Raw genomic sequence first — 19,054 nt, forward strand, 5'->3', positions numbered from 1 at the left:
TCATGCATGAGCCTAAGACATGGTCATGGTGATGTGTACTCAAAGTGTGTGCTAAGACTAGTGAGTGTAGGTGACATGTTAAGACTCTTGTCATGACCATGTGGCTAGACTATGTGACTAGACTCAAGCAAAGACTAAGTTAAGACTTCACGTATATGCATTAAACTGGACAGACCGTGGTATTTTAGTCATAACTTTTTATCTGTGACTCTGATTTGGATAAAACCAACACCAAATTAAAGATAAGACTCGGGGCTACAGATCCATAGGTTGCAAGACTTGTAGTTCTTCCTAAAACTCCGGCTATGACCAAATCAAGTTGACGCTTGTGCAGTATACGGAAATAAAAATCCGGGTTGACTTAAAGGAACTATGACTCGATTTTAAGTTTATTTTTTTAGCTAAATTAATTAATTAAACAAAGTCCTTTAGTCATTAATTAGTTTATTAAGACTTATTTACAAACACAAGTCAAACCAAACGATTAATTTAGTCACATAATAAGTATGCACAAGTAGGAGATGCACAAGTAGTCACAACATGATGCAATGAGTTTGCAACCTGTAGACACCCATTTGTGTCTCCCCAAAACCAAACCCAGTGATGAGTACCTTTCACGTCGAATCATAATCGAATGAAGCGAAAGTGTGGAAAGTCTAGTGTTGCGGATAGTTTTAATTCTTTTCTCTTCTCTCTGTTTTTGAAAACTTATTTTAAGAGAACAACCAATACAGTTTGTTTGGTCCATGATATGGGTCCAATAATAGTGTAGTTGGATGGGGTTTGAAAAGACCTTTCCAACGATATATTATAAGCCCAATTCCGATGAATAATGATTCATATTCACTACACCCCCCTTTGGCTAGTAATACCTACCCCCCCATGAAATTACTGAAAAACCCTTCCCCCACTAACCACACCCCACTAACTAGAGTAAACTTATTAACCTTACCACATGTAGTTACTGTGCAGTTACCATCCACTTCCCACGGTAACTGCAAGTAAATGCAACTTCCCACCCAAAAAAATCATATATATACGAATTAAAAAAAAAATTCAAAAAACTAATCAAATTCTACACTCTTCTTCATTCATAATTTCTCTCTCCATTTTTCTCTCCATTTTCTCTCTCATCAAACGTATGAACAAGCAAAATTCATACTAATTTCTGCAATTTCTTACAATCGATCAACAATGAGTACTCTACAAGAAGAACATGCATTACAAAAATCTACTGAAAACTCAGAATCGTAAGTATTTGGGCAATTTTTTGCAATTAAACCCTAATTTTTTGAAATTTTGTTCAATTGCAAGTTTATTTGTTTAATTTTTTGGTAGAACACAAAAGGAAGATCCAAAAGACGACAAAGAAGATCCTGAAGCTTTGTAAGTGAACAATTTTAAGAATTAAACACTTAATTTTTAAGATTTTGTTCAAAAAAAAGTAAGAAAAGTACTAATTTGTATAATGTGTTTTGCAAAAAACAAAAGCAGGACGAGCAACCAGAAAACAAAGATCCTCTGGTTGATCCTAAACTTTTGCAAGACATAATATCGTCCAGTGGTCCTCCTGAAAAAGAAATGACTTCAATTCCAAGGTATAATGATCAATTATGAATTACTAAATGTTCATATACCTGTTTGAAGTTGTACATTTGAATGTTGATTTTTAATTACATAAATATACATGTTTGTACTTGTACATTTATACATATATAAATGTTCATTTTACTCCAAAACTATGAACATGTACATATTCATTTATGAAAACATATATAAAATTGTACATTTTATTGTAAACTTATGAACAAATATATTAATATGATACTTTTTTCCTATTAAAATGCAAATCACTGTAATTAAGAAAAATGAACATTTATATTTTATAAAATGATCAATTACAATTTGTGTTGTAAAATTAAATAAATATTCATGAAAACTGATATATTGATGGTAACTTTTGATATTGTAGTGTTGAACCATGTAAAGTGAAACACATGATGAAATTTAGATATGGAAATTCTGAACCTAAAATTGAACAAGAGATTATGCAGCCAATTATTCCCAATGAAATAAAAGAAGACCATAGTAGTTGGTGGGAATCATATATTGATAGAAAAATGTTAGACCCCAAGTAAGTTAATTTATGTAATTTATTTATTTTCATAACTAATTGTATACATGTCAGTTTTCTGAAATAATTCTTAAAATTCTAGTGAGAAAAAAAAGATCAAGGTAACTTTTATAATGTCAAAATCAAGGCCAGAGACAAATCAACCAATAAGGTATCAAATTTTAATACTATCTTTAAAATTTAACATGTAAAATATAACCATTGTTTTCAAGTACATTTTCTATTTCAAACAATTTTAATTAAACAATTGGACTTAAAAACAATGCGGAGAAACAAATCAAGAGATGTCAACTACTGTTGATAAATCACAGAAAAGGTAAATGTTCATTTTAAAATCATTAAATAATCATTTACATAAATACAAATGATTGATTTTATACTGTTACAATTTTTTGCCTTTCAATGATGAAGAAAAGAAAGAACAAACTCTTATGGCTCATGATGTAGAAAAACCCATGAACAAGGAGTAAGTATGCATAGAATAATAAATGTTCATTAACACTATATAATATAAACATTTTCATTATTATTTACATTGACATATATAAATAAACTAATTTAAGAGATTCATCAGTCAGTGTACACAGTACTCCTGAAGTACATCAAAAAACAATACAGAGGTATACATTCTACAACATCGTAATCAACTGTTTCAATTTTTATGTTGTTTATATTCTAATATTTTTAGAATTATATGAAAATAATACAGCAAAATGGAAGCAATGCAACATGATGCAAGAAAAAATCCAAATTTTTCAAAAACAACTCAGAAAATTCTTCAAAAGCTGCAGAAGAAGAATCTGATGTTAAAATCAACAAAAAAGAAAAAAGAAAAAGTTGATGATGAGAAGAAATCAATTGAGGAAGAAACCTGTAGAGAAGCTGTCAAAAGAGGAAGGTGAAGGAAAAAAACCTATTGAAGGTAAATGATCAAACATAACAAGTAAATTGAACATTTATATGGAATTGTTTATTTGTCTTTTTTTTAATGTGTGAACATGTATGTATTGTAGGAAATGAACCAAAGGATTCAGAAGATATTCCAAAGAGCCAGAGCCATGAAAAGAAAAAAAGCCCTCCAAAGGAAAATGTTAAAGATACTCAAGGTAAAATTGCTCAAACATAACAAGTAAATTGAACATTTGTGTGGGATTGTTTATTTGTCTATTTTTAATGTGTGAACATGTATCTATTGTAGGAAATGAACAAAAGGATTCAGAAGATATTCCAAAGAGCCAGAGCCATGAAAAGGAAAATGTTAAAGATACTCAAGGTAAAATGCTCATCTTTATTATATAAACTAATCAATGATATCTCATAAAATGAACATATTATCTGTTTTTACATAAATGTTCATTTAATATTCTGTATGTGATCATTTGACATAACTATTAAATTACATGCTAAAATAAATGCAGCAAAGAAAATATTGGATGATTTCATTATTGAGGATGAGACTGACCTCATTGATGAAGAAACGGAATCAGATAGTCTTGATGCTTCAATTGATCCCGGTGAAGGGTCATCAAAGAAGAATTTTTTTTTTTAAATGGTTGCAAGAAGAGTGGGAAAAAAGAATTCCCCTTTGGTAGAGGAGCTGTCAATTGGTAGAGTTACAAGAAGCAAAGATAAAGGTATATATATTTTATATAAATTTGTAGACATAAAATGTTTTAGAAATGTCATTATCTAATTGACATTATCTAAATTTTGCAAATGTCCTATCTCAAGCTTCACAATCTGAAACTCCTGCAAAGGTGATAAAATGCACATTTTATTATCTATATAAATAAAGAAAATTTTTCCTTTTGAAAATGAACATTTTGTTTTAAAAAAATGATCATTTTATGTTATTTTTATGTAGGAGGAAAAAGGACAACTGCTGCAAATATTAGTCCCATTCAAAAGAAACCAAGTGCTCCTGCTGAAAAATTAGTTAAAAAAGGTAAATATTCAATATGTTTTATATCATAATAATTTACTTTTTGAAAATGAACTTTTTAATATCTAAATAAAAAAGAACATTTTTCTTTTTGAAAATGAACATTTTGTTTTAAAAAAATGATCATTTATGTTATTTTTATGTAGGAGGAAAAAGGACAACTACTGCAAATATTAGTCCTATTCAAAAGATACCAGGTGCTCCAGCTGAAAAAATAGTTAAAAAAGGTAAATATTCAATATGTTTTATATCAGAATAATTTACTTTTTGAAAATGAACATTTTAATATCTAAATAAATAAAGAACATTTTTCTTTTTAAAAAGGAACATTTTGTTTTAAAAAAATGAACATTTTGTTTTAAAAAAATATTCATTTTTGTTATTTTATGTAGGAGGCAAAAGGACAACTGCTGCAGATATTAGTCCTATTCAAAAGAAACCAGGTGCTCCTGCTGAAAAAGTTGTTCAATCAGGAAAAAAGAGGTCTGCTCCCACACCAGCAGGAGGAACAAAGAAAATTGCTAAGAAATCTGGTATAATCATGATCTTTATTAATGTTCATTTGCAAAAAACTTAATGATCATATATCGTACAAGTTCATATTTATTTATTTAGATAATTTTAATTTATTAAAGTTCATTTTCAATAACTTAAATGTTCATAGTTAATAACTTTTATATTCATTTTCATATGTCAGCCCTGCAAAGAAGATTGCAGGGAAGAGGAAAAAAATAGAGGAAGTTCCATCTGATGAACCATCTCAGGATCCTTCTGATGAAGATTCCACTGACAGTGGTGATGACAGTGAAGATTCTGTCTACAAAGCTGAAACAGAGCTTATTGATGATGAAGATGATGAATTGGAGGAGGAGGAAGAAGTTGAAGTAAAATCAAACAAGAAAAAGGTAATGAAAAAGGGGCTAAAGAAAGTTAAGGCAGTAACAGAGAAGGAGGAGAAAAAGTTAGTAGTGTGTAATCAACAGAAGAGTGAAGGAAGAGGGAGAAAAAAGATGAAAACAGAAATAGTTTTGGCAGGTGAAACTGATGAGATGAAGGAAATTCAGGAAGAGGAGTTTGAGGAAGAAAGATCATCAAAAGGGGGGGGGACATGTCAAGTTCATAGCATGGATAAATAAGATGACAAAAACCGAAAAACAAGAAATTGTTGATATAGGTTTAGGATCACTTCTTGAAATCAATTTACCACAACTTGATCAAAAGTTCTGTAACTGGGTATTGGATAGTTTTGAAGAGAATATTCAGAATTTTGAATTGCCAAAGAATGAAAAAATTCAAGTTGAGGTAGAGGATGTGAGGGTAGTTTATGGATTGTCTACGGGGGAAATTCCAATTGTTGAGGCAAAGTCTGATAAAGCTAGTGAAGAATATGCAGAACTTCTGAAGAAATGGAGAAAGTCATGGGGAGGAAAGACTCCATCAGTGAGTCAGGTATAATCACTTACTTTCTTTAAATGTTCATTTTTAATACACTAAATGATCATTAATAGTAATTGTATTGTTCATTTGCTTTACAGATTGTGAATGGATACATACATGACAAATTCAAGAACAACAGACCACCAAGTGAACATTTCATAACCAATTTTTTAGCAGTTGCTGTGAACTGCATGATAAAGTGCATATCAAACAATCAATGTCATTTCAAGTTTCTTTTTTCAATGATGGACAAAGAAAGAATAAGAAATTTAAATTGGTGTCAGTATGTCTTTGATTCACTAATAAAGAGTCATGTTGATTGGAGAAAGCAGAATGGAAAGGGGTTCTACAAAGGCCCTCTGCAATTTCTGATGGTAATATATGGTTTTATAAAATGTTCATTTATAATATGTAAAATGATCATTCATTTTATGATTATGTTCATTTGTATTTTCATTGATATACATTTTCTATTTTGGCTTGTAGCTGTTTTACTTTGATAGGGTTCAAAGGTTGGACAAACGGCCTCCAAGAACATTCCCCATTATATCTGTTTGGAAAAGAGACATGGTTCTTGAGAGGTTGAAAATAGAGTATGAACTGGGATTTGGTAGAGGTAAAATCTTACCTAGAATTGCTGTAAAAGTGGAAGAAAGTCCAGAGGTTAGGAAAATGATCAATAATAATGACATAAATGTTCAGTTTATTTATAATAAATTTATTTTAGTAATTCTTATAATTTGATTTGCAATATAGGTTTTATTGAATGATTTTGTTAGCCTAGTGAAAGAGACTAGTACAAACCTTTCAAGACTTTCAGGAAAATTGATGAAGGCAAAGGAAATATTTCCAGAGAATCATTTGGTGAAAAAAGTTTGATGAAGTTTTAGGAAGAATGGCTACAAGGGAGCAATCAATCCTAAGCCAAGATGAAGAGTTCTATGAATCAGAGGAGTTCTTGAATGCAATTGCTCAAATAGAAAAAGATCTCATGGAAGCAGCTGATTTGAACAAAACTAGAAACTGGAAAAAGCAGGATTATGATGTACGAAAAGCATTTACCTTCCATTTAACTCCACCGTCTCCAACGAATGGTAAATACAAATTATATTCTTTTTTAAGCATCATGTCATCGCTTTTAATTTAACAACTTTGTTTAACTAACAAAATTTAATTCAAAACAGGAACAAGTCCTAGTTCTTCAACACAAGCCTTGATTCTTGAACCCCCAATGCAAACAGTTTCAGGATCAACTGGAAAGGCTAATGAAGGAACATCTGCTATAGGTTCAATATGTTCATACTTAATAATCATAGTTTTCATTTTCAATATTTGAATGTCTAAAATAAATTGATCATATTACAGATAAAAGAAATGTAGACCCTGCTACAACAGCAGTTGAAAAGACTATTGAAGAAAGTTCAGCTTCAGGTAAAAGATGTTCATATATAATGAATATAATGATCATTTACAAGTATATTTCATTATAATTGTTTATTTTCAATAATTGAATTTGTAAAATAAATTAAACATATTTTACAGAACAAAGAAAAGTAGCCTCTGCTATAGAACCAGTTGAAAAGGCTAATGAAGGAAGTTCAGCCTCAGGCAAAAGATGTTCATATATAATGAATAAATGATCATTTACAAGTATATTTCATTATAATTGTTTATTTTCAATAATTGAATTTGTAAAATAAATTAAACATATTTTACAGAACAAAGAAAAGTAGCCTCTGCTATAGAACCAGTTGAAAAGGCTAATGAAGGAAGTTCAGCCTCAGGTATATGATGGTCATATAAAATAAGTATAATGATCATTTACAAGTATATTTCATTATAATTGTTTATTTTCAATAATTGAATTTGTAAAATAAATTAAACATATTTTACAGAACAAAGAAAAGTAGCCTCTGCTATAGAACCAGTTGAAAAGGCTAATGAAGGAAGTTCAACCTCAGGTATAAGATGGTCATATAAAATAAGTATAATAATCATTTACAAATACAAGAAATTGTTTATTTTCACATAATTAAAAGTGTTATTTTTTTTAGGTGATCCAAAGAAGTGTTATTCTACAGTTCCTCCTGCTGTTATTGATTTGAAATTGAGCATAGGAGGAAAGAATGAAGATGGATTGGAAAAAGACAAACAAGGAGGACAAGGGTAATATGAAAAACCTCACCAAACTTTCAAGATGTATTAAGTGGATATGTATATTTAAAACAATCTAAATATGTAATAAGTAAGCCTAGTGTTTTATTTTGGGGACGAATAAGTAGTGTTTATTTTGCTAAGAACAATTTGTGTTATGGTAATTTATTTTGCTAAGAACAATGAGTATTATGTATAATTGTAATATTTAAATTATGTAATTAAAGTTTTTAACTTTTCCAATATAAGAATGTTTAAAAATGATGGGTATTTTCAAGAGGTTATTAAGAATGAACATTTAATGTTGTATGATTGTACATGTATAACCTACTAACTACCTTTGATATTTCAGTGAGAACAAGGAAAAAGATTCATCAGGGAATCTCATGGACAGGTAAACAATTTTAAATAGTAATGAACATTTTCAGATAAGTAAATATTCATTTGTTTTCAATGTTAAATTATAATGAACATTTATAGATTACTAAATGTTCAATTGTGTTGTTTAATATGTTCAGGAATGATGAAAAGAAAAACCCAATTGCAGAAAAGAGTAAAAAGGCTGGAAAGGAAAAAGTTGAAAGGTATAATTTCAAATTTATTTATATACATTTAAATGTTCTTAATATAACTATAGTACATTTGTTGAACATCAAGACCTCAACGTGAAAAGCAAACAATTCCTCATGCTTTCCGATCTCCGTACATGATTAAGTACAAAGACCTATTCAAAGATGAGAAAATAATGAACCAAATTGTAGTAGACTTTGCTCTCAGTGGTGAAGATGAAAGGTAAATACTTACTTTAATTTAATTAAAGTGGAATATATTATCTAACAATATGTTCATATATATATTACGAAATGTTCATATTGCAGTGCACTTTTATATTATGATGACTTGAATCTCATCAATAGACAAGAAATGAAAACACTTGGAGATGATGTTCAAGTAACAAATTGTGTGATAGATGGCTGGGCAAGAGTTCTTAATCATAAAAAGCCAAAAAGCAAAATTTACTTCTCAACAATGCTTCACGTTAGTTTTACTTCTTTTTTTTATACCAAGTGTTGTTTTATATTATTATTTTATACAAAATTTTCACTAATTTTTTATATCATTGTTTCTATTTCAACAGCACATTATGTGTACAAATAGAGTTTCTAGAGAAGGTTCATCCATAAAAAAAAGAATTCATGCCTTCATAGAAAGAATTGACAATGAGTTGAAAATGAATAAGATTGATAGCCTTGTTGGATACAAATAGGTATTGCCATAAAGTTCATAATAAAAATGTTCAATTATGAATAGTAAAATGATCAATAACAATATAATATTTGTTCAGGTTTTCTTCCCAGTTTCAACTTCTGAGCATTTTTTTCTATTGTGCATCAATCATATGGAAGAGAAAATTCATATTATTGACAATAGGAAACTACCTCAACATATCTCAGTCCAATCAAAGTATGAAGAGCAACAAAAAATGATGGTGAGTAATTATGTTCATTTTTGTTTGGCTAAATGATCAGTTTCTGTTTCTATTTGTTCATGTATTCTACACAATGCCAAATTCTAAGTATTTTTTACTATTGCTTTTATTAGCTGAAGGGATTGGCAGGATACATGAAACACCTTGGGTATGAAGATGCTGATAGAATTGAAGAGTACAAAATTGTTTTGGAGAAGATGAAATGGCGTAGCAACGAGGATCATACAAACTGTGGTGTATACATTATGAAGCACATGGAAACCTTCACTGTTGATCCTAATGAAAGTTGGATATGTGATTTAAAACCAAACAATGTAAGTATACTAAATGTTCAATTATATAATATAGAATGTTCATTTATAAAAAAGGTACAAAATAGTAATCATTTTAATTTATTTTGTTCAACAGGTGAACCAAATTAGAAAGCTAAGGATACAATACGTAGCAGAGCTGATGCTATTTGAAGAAAACACTGAAGCAATGATAAATAGAAGAAAAGCGAGAAAGTTTGCAAAGGATTAATTTCACATGTTCATTTACGAATATGCATATGATCAATGTTTAAATATAGACATATAGATTTTTTATTTTTCACAAAGTATTCTATGTTATATTTCTTACGGTTATTCGAATGCAAACAATATTTTTATCTTTTTAAGATACAGTTTATATGAAAATTGCAAATTTTATAAATTTGCTCTTATTCTTGAATATAAAATACTTAATAAAACAAAATAATAAAAATGTTCATTACCAATAGAGTATATGATCATTACAAAAATCAAATATGTTCAATTACATATCTTGCAACAAAATATTAAAGTGGAGCAAAATAGTTCAACAAAACAAGTTTTTACTTGTTATTTTTTGCCAACCTCTTAGCTACATTAGTATCAAAAAATGCTAAAAACCTATCATACTTATAAGAAACATGTTGACCACCATGCTGAGTGCCTTGAACTTGTTCATCATTTGAAGAAGCTGTAACTTCAATTCTTCTTGACGATGGAACAGAAACTTGAACAGGTTTTAGAGGTAACTGAACATTTCTTGGAGGTACTTGAACATTTTTTGAAGGACCTTGAACATTTGTTGGAGGAGCTTGAACATTTCTTGGAGGAACTTGAACATTTCTTAGAGGAACTTGAAAATTTCTTGGAGGAACACTTGAAGAAGCATGAGCATTACTTGAAAAATTTAAATCCTTCTCCTGGATAAAAAATATTAAGCATTATAATAAATATAAATATACATAAAAAAAAATTATAAATGACATTTAAAAAGAGTAAATAAACCTTAGCAAGAGCAGAAATATCTTCATCAAAAGATAAATTGGATCCAAAAGAACTTTCAACAGCAACCTATAAAAAAAAATTACAATTAACCAACAAAACAAGAATACAAAAATTATATTTACATAATGCCAATAATTTTTAAAATAAAAAGAATTAAAAAACAAATACCTGATTAAAACCATTAAAAATACTTTCATCAAAGTCATTAGAACAATAAGGATCTTTTTCTACAGAAGATGCCTTCCTAGCAACCAAAATTATAAAAACATGAAATATGATCATTCATAAAAACGTAAATGAACAAATTTAGGAAAAAAAAAAGTTATTAAAATATTACCTTAGAAGGTGGATTTTTCAATATAACCAGTTCATCAGAATCACACATAGAATTAGCATAAGAAACAGGAAGTCCAATATCATCAAATTCCTAAAACAAAAAAAAATAAACATTAGTATCAAATAAAATGATCAAATATAAAAACCTTTATGTTCAATAGTACCTGAACTCCTGATTGACCTTTAACCCTCATGTAAGGTGTATATAAAGACTTTCTCTTCCTCCAATTACCCCTATCTTTATTAAACTCCTTTTCTACAATACTTTTAGGCCGAACATTTCTCTCACCAACATGTCGTTTTTTGGGAGGATCATTAACTTCATGATCAACAATTTCAACACCTTCAGCAGCCTCCTTGAAATCAATTGTGCCCCTAACACTCTTAACTTTGTCTTTTAAAATATCAAAATAGAGGTCAACTTCAGCTCTTGTAGGCAAAGAATTTTGACAACTAGTTACCAACTTCACAAACTTCCTTAATGTTTGCGACCTCCAAACAGTAGAGGACACCAAATTAGTTCTTGAAGAAGGTTTATGAACAGTAGTATGAGTACACATTGCAGCCTTGGTCCAACGCTTCATAATATACTCATCCGGAATCTTAGGTACACAATGTAAATGGTATACACGAAGAAAATGAGAACATAACAATCCCATTTCACTAAAGTACATGCATGTGCAGCATATATCATGAGTTTCCTTGTTGAAAACAACTTCATGCCTAATCTTATCTTTACCAAATCTCCATAAATGGTACGAATATTCAGGAAAATGAAGACCAACATCAGAATGTTCATAAGCAGTACCCTTAATGAACTCCTCTTCAAAAATAATATATGCTTGAATGGTGTATAAAGACTTAGCATGAACTAAAATGCTAATATGAGCAAAAGCAAGATGACGATTACCCCTCAATGTATTAAAATCATTTCCATTCTCTTTGCTCCTCCACTCAGAGATAACATCAAGAAAAACATGGTAGAAGTCACACAAACCTTGGGTCTTATTAAGCCTTTCCGAAACAGATTTATTTGTAGTTTCACTTCGTTGAGATGATAAAACACCACCAGACCAATGCTTCTTAGAATAGGCTGGACACCACATCTCTTTAATCTTGTACAAATCACACAACCAATCATCTTTTTACATTTATATTTCATTAACATTCTGCATAAAACATATGATCATTAGATATTGTATAAATGAACAAATTATATCATAAAATGTACATATATACAAAACTAAATGATCATATTATATAACTAATATAAACAAACTTGAAAATACATATTATAATTAAAAAAAATTGTCAATACCTTTTCCAAAAATGTTCAAACTCAGCAGGGGTTTCACAATACTTGAGCAAATAACCAAACAAATCTGTAAATCCATCCAAAGCTCTCAAAGCCCCAATATGCTTCTTTGAATTTTGCTCAATGTGCCAAACACAAAGACGATGATGCACACTTGGAGGAAATACATTCCGAATACCAGCTGCAATAGCTTGAGCTTGATCTGTCATAATTGTGATAGGACTTTTGTTTCCCATAGATTTCAAGAATGTATCAAAAAGCCACACAAAAGACTCGGTTCGCTCATTGAAAATAAAACCCATACCAAACATGAGATTATTAGCATGATGATTCATACCAACAAATGGAGCACAAATCATTCCATATTTATTTGTCCTATACGTGGTATCAAAAACCAGCAAATCTCCAAAATACTCATAATCTCTCTTCATCCGACCATCACGCCAAAAAAAGTTAACTAAACACCCATCCTCATCTGGTTCAAAGTCATAGTAAAATTCAGCTTCATCAAGTTGTCTTTTAGCAAAGTATTTGATCAATTGATGACTGTCACAACCATCAAGTAAAGCTCGTTTTTCAGCAGATAAAGCATTATAGGCATCCGGTGCTGTAAATCCTAAATTAGGAGAGCCACCAACATCCTTTTTCATTGCCCTCAAGGCTGCAGAAATTTTAACTCCACTACACCTCAATGTAGACATGAATTGCAAATTTTCTTTAGAAACATTCCTTTGAGACCTTAACAAATGTCTCTTTTCAAGAGGAATCATATGATGATTATGTTTCATGTGATGCTTTGTACATGTCCATAAACCTAAACGATCAATCTTAAACTGAATAAAAGCCCAACAACCAGTTCTTATATTAAGTCTCTCATAAGTCCTTTTATTCTTTGCCTTCTCATCCTTCCAACCTTCATTGCAACAAACAAATCTTTTCATCTTCAAAGAGCCATCATTTCGACTTTTACTTTTATCAATTCTAATCCCAAATCCATGCTTAAAAGCATATTCATTATAAATATCATAAGCTTCTTCTTCAGAATTAAAATCTTTATAAAGTAACTCTGATTTAGTTGCCTCTTCAAACATAATTTCATCACTAGTACCCACTGCATAAGTTTTTAAAAATGAACATAATAAATAACAGATATGTACAAATACAAAGCAGTACATATATAAATGATCATTTAGCATAATCAATATGATCAAAATATTTAAATAAAATAAATTACTGAATATTAATGTAATTGATAATGATCATTTAAAATTATTCAACTATTCAAAATAATAATACACAGTACCATAATCAACCATCAAAATCAAAAATCACAAATAAAACTAAATAAAAAAAGCAGTCAAATAATTATATAACAAATAAAAATAAAATAGAAATCAAAATCAGAGTACTCAAAATCAAGCTAAAACAGAGACTAAATTGATCTAAAACAAAAACAATTTAATCAAACAAATCAAAATCATAAAACAACTAAAACAAAAGCAAAATCAATTCAAAAAACTAGCATTAATCATATTCAAACAAATCAAATTCATTAATTAACTAAAACAGAAACAAAATTAATCAAAACAACTCACATTCATCATAATCAAACTAATTACATTCATAAAACAACGAAATCAAAATAAAAAATGATCAAAACAACTTACATTGATCAACAAATGAATTCAGCAATCCAGTAGAAGACGGAAAAACAACTTCACAATCACGATCAAACTCGGAAATCGAAGAATGCTGAAGTTCATAATCACGATCAACATCTAGAATCACGAATTCATCCATAATTGAGAGAAACAGGAACGATCTAGAGAGAGAAAATGAACAAAAAAGAGACAAAAATACAAAAATTAGGTTGAAATTGAAATATATAGGTAGCTTGAACAATAAGTAAGCAAAATTAAAAGAAAAGAAGGAAAGTCAGGAAAAAAAAAGAAAGAAAAAAAAAAGCCAAGAATGATCAAAACGACGTAGCTACATGGGGAGAGTAGACAACAATAGCTAAAGGAGGGTGTAGGTAAAAATTTTCAAGGAAGTTATGGCCAAAATACTAAACTGGGCCCGATTTGGTTTTTATATGCGACCCAATGATCTAGAGGAGAACATATTATTAATTATCATTCCTAAAGCTATTAGAATTGATTATAGTCTTTTAGAATACTCTAGAAGGTTCTTTTAAATCCTAATGGAGTTAGGATTGATAATTATGTTTTAAAGAGTTTGAAATTGAATAAAACTACTCCTTTTAAGAATCCTTGTTTTGTAAGAAGTGGAATATATTCAGATTTTATTTTCGTGCCAAATAATATTTATCCAAATTTTATATGGTTGGATAGATCTTGAAATTATGTTTCCAATGATATATTATAATATTAAATCCGAGTTATAACGAAAAAGATATGAATGAGACATGAAACTTTATCCAAAACTGACACCCTTCCACTATTTTGGCCATATATTTTTATTTACAAAATATTTTAATCTGATTCTAATTGAGTTGGAAATTAGAATTTACGATCTTTCCAACGACATATTATATGCATTATTTGGACTTCCGGATCAAAATATATGATAAAAACAAAAACGCATGAATTTCTGAAATCAGCGCCTGGAACCAGGCCTGGCGCCAGTTATTGGCGCCTGACGCCAGTTATTGGCGCCTGGCGCCAATTAGCTGGTGCTGGCGCTAGATTTGTTTTGCGTGCGCTAATCTCGTTTTTATGAGATTTCCAACGTGTGTATTTTGTTATTAAGAGAGGTACGATCATAGCTGGTGCTGGCTTATTTTGTTATCCTAGTTCCAGGCGCTGATTTCAGAAATTCATGCGTTTTTGTTTTTATCATATCTTTTGATCCGGAAGTCCAAATAATGCATATAATATGTCGTTGGAAAGATCTTAAAGTCTACTTTCGAACCCAATTATAATAAGACTAAAATATTATGTAGATAAAAAGATATGGCCAAAATAGTTGAAGGGTGTCAGTTTTGGATAAAGTTTCATGTCTCATTCATATTTTTTTCGTTATAACTCGGATTTAATATTATAATATATCATTGGAAAGATAATTTCAAGATCTATCCAACCATATAAAATTTTGATAAATATTATGAGGCACGAAAATAAAATCTGAATATATTCCACTTCGTACAAAACAAGGATTTTTAAAAGGAATAGTTTTATTCAATTTCAAACTCTTTAGAACATAATTATCAATCCTAACTCCATTAGGATTTAAAAGAACCTTCTAGAGTATTCTAAAAGACTATAATCAATCATAATAGCTTTAGGAATGATAATTAATAATATGTTCTCCTCTAGATCATTGGGCCGTATATAAAAACCAAATCGGGCCCAGTTTAGTATTTTGGCCATAACTTCCTCGATATTCATCGGAATTGGGCTTATAATATATCGTTGGAAAGGTCTTTTCAAACCCCATCCAACTACACCATTATTGGATCCTTATCATGGACCAAACAAACTGGATTGACTATTTGTTTAAAATAAGTTTTCAAAAATAGAGAGAAGAGAAAAGAATTAAAACTATCCGCAACACTAAACTTTCCACACTTTCACTTCATTCGATTATGATTCGACATGAAAAGTACTCATCACTGGGTTTGGTTTTGAGGAGACACAAATGGGTGTCTACAGACCGATCGGGCGAGGCACCGCCCGATCGGGCGCGCATTTTTGCTCGTCAGTACTAATCTCGCGCCCGGCTGGGCGCCAGCCTCTTTGGCCGGGCGGCTCTCTTGGGCCACTATTTGGAATACGATTGGGCTCCAATTCTTCGGGCCAATCTGGGTTTCCTCTTCCGGTCTTGAATACTCGGTCCAAATGCCCCGGTATCACCTATACCGAGCCCTTAATCACTGGTTCGATGGCTCTAACCGGCCCTGGGCTATAAAATCTGGTCGTGCTTCTCCAATGTTCGTGATTGCTCCAAAATATCTCGGAAAAATACTCCAAAAGTATAAATCCCTGCAAAAGTTAACCAAATCTACGAAAACACTAGAAAACACCAATTAGTAATAAAAGTGGCTCTAAAGAGCCAAAAACACTACTAATTATGACCAAGGACGGGGGTAAAATACTATATAAAATAAACACATCAAACTCCCCCAAGCCAAACCTTTGCTTGTCCCTAAGCAAAGATCTCATCAATGAATCAATAAATATACTTCACCCCAAAAAGTAAAAATCAAGCACAAACGATCCAGGGTAAATCAAATAAACATGCTTCAAAGTCAACCAATCAAATCCATCTAATTACCAATCTTCCCTAACAATTGTCAAACTGAGCAAACCACAAGAGCATATAGAATTCAAGACTAGTGCTCACACACTCAACTCTCATTTTTGTGGCGAGTAAAAGGTGTACTCGATCGCTCTCCATCCAACCCCTTTATGTGAACAATGCCCTCCCAACTCACACTCTCGTGTGTTTAAAAAGACCTACACTCAACCTAAATAGTCGACTCGAAATATGTCAAATCATTCTTTGCATTGATAAAAAACTAATTTTGAGAAGAGCATGATTACCATTTTGAGATCTTAAAATCTAACATGTGTCATGCATTGCAAAATCAGATTCTTAACTCACTATTGTTCAATAGTGGCTCATCTCTTCGATTTGACTTAGTACAGGTTTACGAATCAAGTATTAGGTGTTTGAAATCATCTAAAATACTCATCTCGTGTTAATAAAGCGTCCATTTCACAAACAACTAAGATCGGGCTAACATTATGAATATAGGCTAAGTGAGTTTGATTTTGGGCTAAGTAACAAGAAACTTGGCCAACAACTAAAATTGAGATTACATTTATGTAAATAGGTTAGATAATTACAAAACTAAGCTAAGAAAATGGAATTCGGCATTTTTTTTCCTCGATCGTATATTTGGACCAATTAATTAAGCTATTGTATAATTCAATCATTGGACTTATAAATTAGGAAGACACGATTTAGGGGTCTACAAGGTGTTTAAATTTCACACCTCTATCTATATGGAGGCATCTCAAATAATAAACTTCATGTCTATGTAGAGGTGTATTATCTGGATGCCAACATCTAGGCTAGGGTGAAAAAACAGACACCCTTGTTTAGGTGAGAGATGAGTAAGTGAAACGATATTGAGACAATAAAAAATAAGGGAGGAATAAACATAGGAATGAATGACAAACAAAGGAGTGTATGTATTCATAAACTTTCTCTTCCCATACCCACGTCTGCCTAAAAATTCTATATTATCCCTTACCCACTACTTATGGTGGGTACGTATTCAACATCCAAATTCTCTATAACATCAAAATAGATATCCACTACTCGACTTTTACCGGCATATACTTGTTTCTTAACCATATACTGCCCACCTATAATAAGTTAACAATTATACGACTAAGCCCAATTGGAATTATGTTTGTAATTTTGTAATAAATAGTGGTAAATTGGTAATAAAAGGTAAAGATGGATAAGAGGATGGATGTGAGGTGTGTTTAAGCGAATAACAGTCATATGATTTAAAATCCACCACTTTATCACTACCCATGGCAGGTATGAACTTTATTATGCTTATAGTCCGTTTCGATAAAGGGTAAATAAGAGCCCTTTAAGTTTGCAACTAAAATAAGTTATAACAAAATCAAAAATTTTAGATAAGTTCGTATAAAATTAGATTAATTCAGATAAGATTGTACTCCATACAAGTATAGTTTAGATACTTGAAAATTAGGTGAATAAAACAACCTTAAGTCCCATAAGTTATATCCATACTCATTCTAACTAAGATAATTGCGCTACAATATACACATTTGCCACATGTTATCCCTAAATAAACACAAAAAATGTAGAGATGATAAATATCGGGACAAGCTAGACCTTTGTATAATATCTCGTGCCCAAAACTTGCAAAATAATGATTAGGTCAACTCAGATTTTGATTTATTATCGGGACAAGCTAGAAATATTGGTTTTTTTTTAGGTCAACTCGGATTTTGAACAAATAATAATAATAATAATAATAATAATAATAATAATAATAAAATTAAGGTTAGTCTATACTTGCACATTTATGGGCCAAACTAGTTTGAGCCAATGAGCCATACCATTAATGACCACGGCTAAAAGGGCCAAAGCTTATAATATAGTAATATATAGGGCGTAATGATTTTGGATTATATATTTACTAGTTTTGTGCTTGTGCGATGCCCGACTTGTTTATTAATTTTTAATATTAAATTTTTTATCTAAAATATATATGTTTTTTTTTTTAATTTTATTTTTCAACTCATGGATTAATAGTCTCTTAGATAATCATACTTATAAAATAAATAATAATATAGTTTTATCTATACGAGTATAATAGTTTAGGAAAGAGTTTAGACTACATGTGGTAGTTCTTGAAAGTGATGCAAGTAGCATGGCCAGAGTAATTAAGAAATCAATTTGGAGTTGCACCTAATTTCATATTATTGGATGAAATTTGTAGGATTAGTTGTGATTTTAATGTCTTTAATTTTAGCTATAATGGGAGATCAGTATGAATTCTGAATACATGTGTATGCTTTGCTCCAAAGTCTTGAAACTTTGGCACGGATCTTGATTTAATTTTATAACATTCGTAATTTAAAGTTTGAAATATATTTAAGCCACTTATTAATTAAATATATTATAAATGGATTTATTTTTAAGCAACAGATATTATGATAGAAGAATAATAAATTTATGAGATAAAAATATTGAAAGCTATAATTTAACATTTTTTTTTTAAATTTTGAATAAAGTTATATTATCTCCGTTACAGGTTATGTGCAACGATTTGACATAAAGCAGAGAGGGACAATGTCTAATCGTTGCACATAATCTGAAACGGAGGTATTACTTACGTAGTAATTTAGGAAACTTGTAGTTCGTCAAATTTAGGGCTTGTTCT

At 30.3% G+C, this 19,054-nt stretch overlaps 1 protein-coding gene across 1 annotated transcript; it reads right to left on the bottom strand.

Moving 5' to 3' along the window:
• Positions 1-12,098: 12,098 nt before the first annotated feature.
• On the bottom strand, positions 12,099-13,902 carry LOC110731051 (protein FAR1-RELATED SEQUENCE 5-like). The gene is made up of 2 exons (XM_021910903.1): positions 13,770-13,902; positions 12,099-13,213 (listed from the first exon to the last, which is right to left on the bottom strand). Exons 1-2 carry the CDS (start codon positions 13,900-13,902, stop codon positions 12,099-12,101), a joined length of 1,248 nt encoding a protein of 415 aa, XP_021766595.1.
• Positions 13,903-19,054: the final 5,152 nt, after the last annotated feature.

Source organism: Chenopodium quinoa, unplaced genomic scaffold (assembly GCF_001683475.1).
Source record: "Chenopodium quinoa cultivar QQ74 unplaced genomic scaffold, ASM168347v1, whole genome shotgun sequence".
NCBI lineage: Eukaryota > Viridiplantae > Streptophyta > Magnoliopsida > Caryophyllales > Amaranthaceae > Chenopodium > Chenopodium quinoa.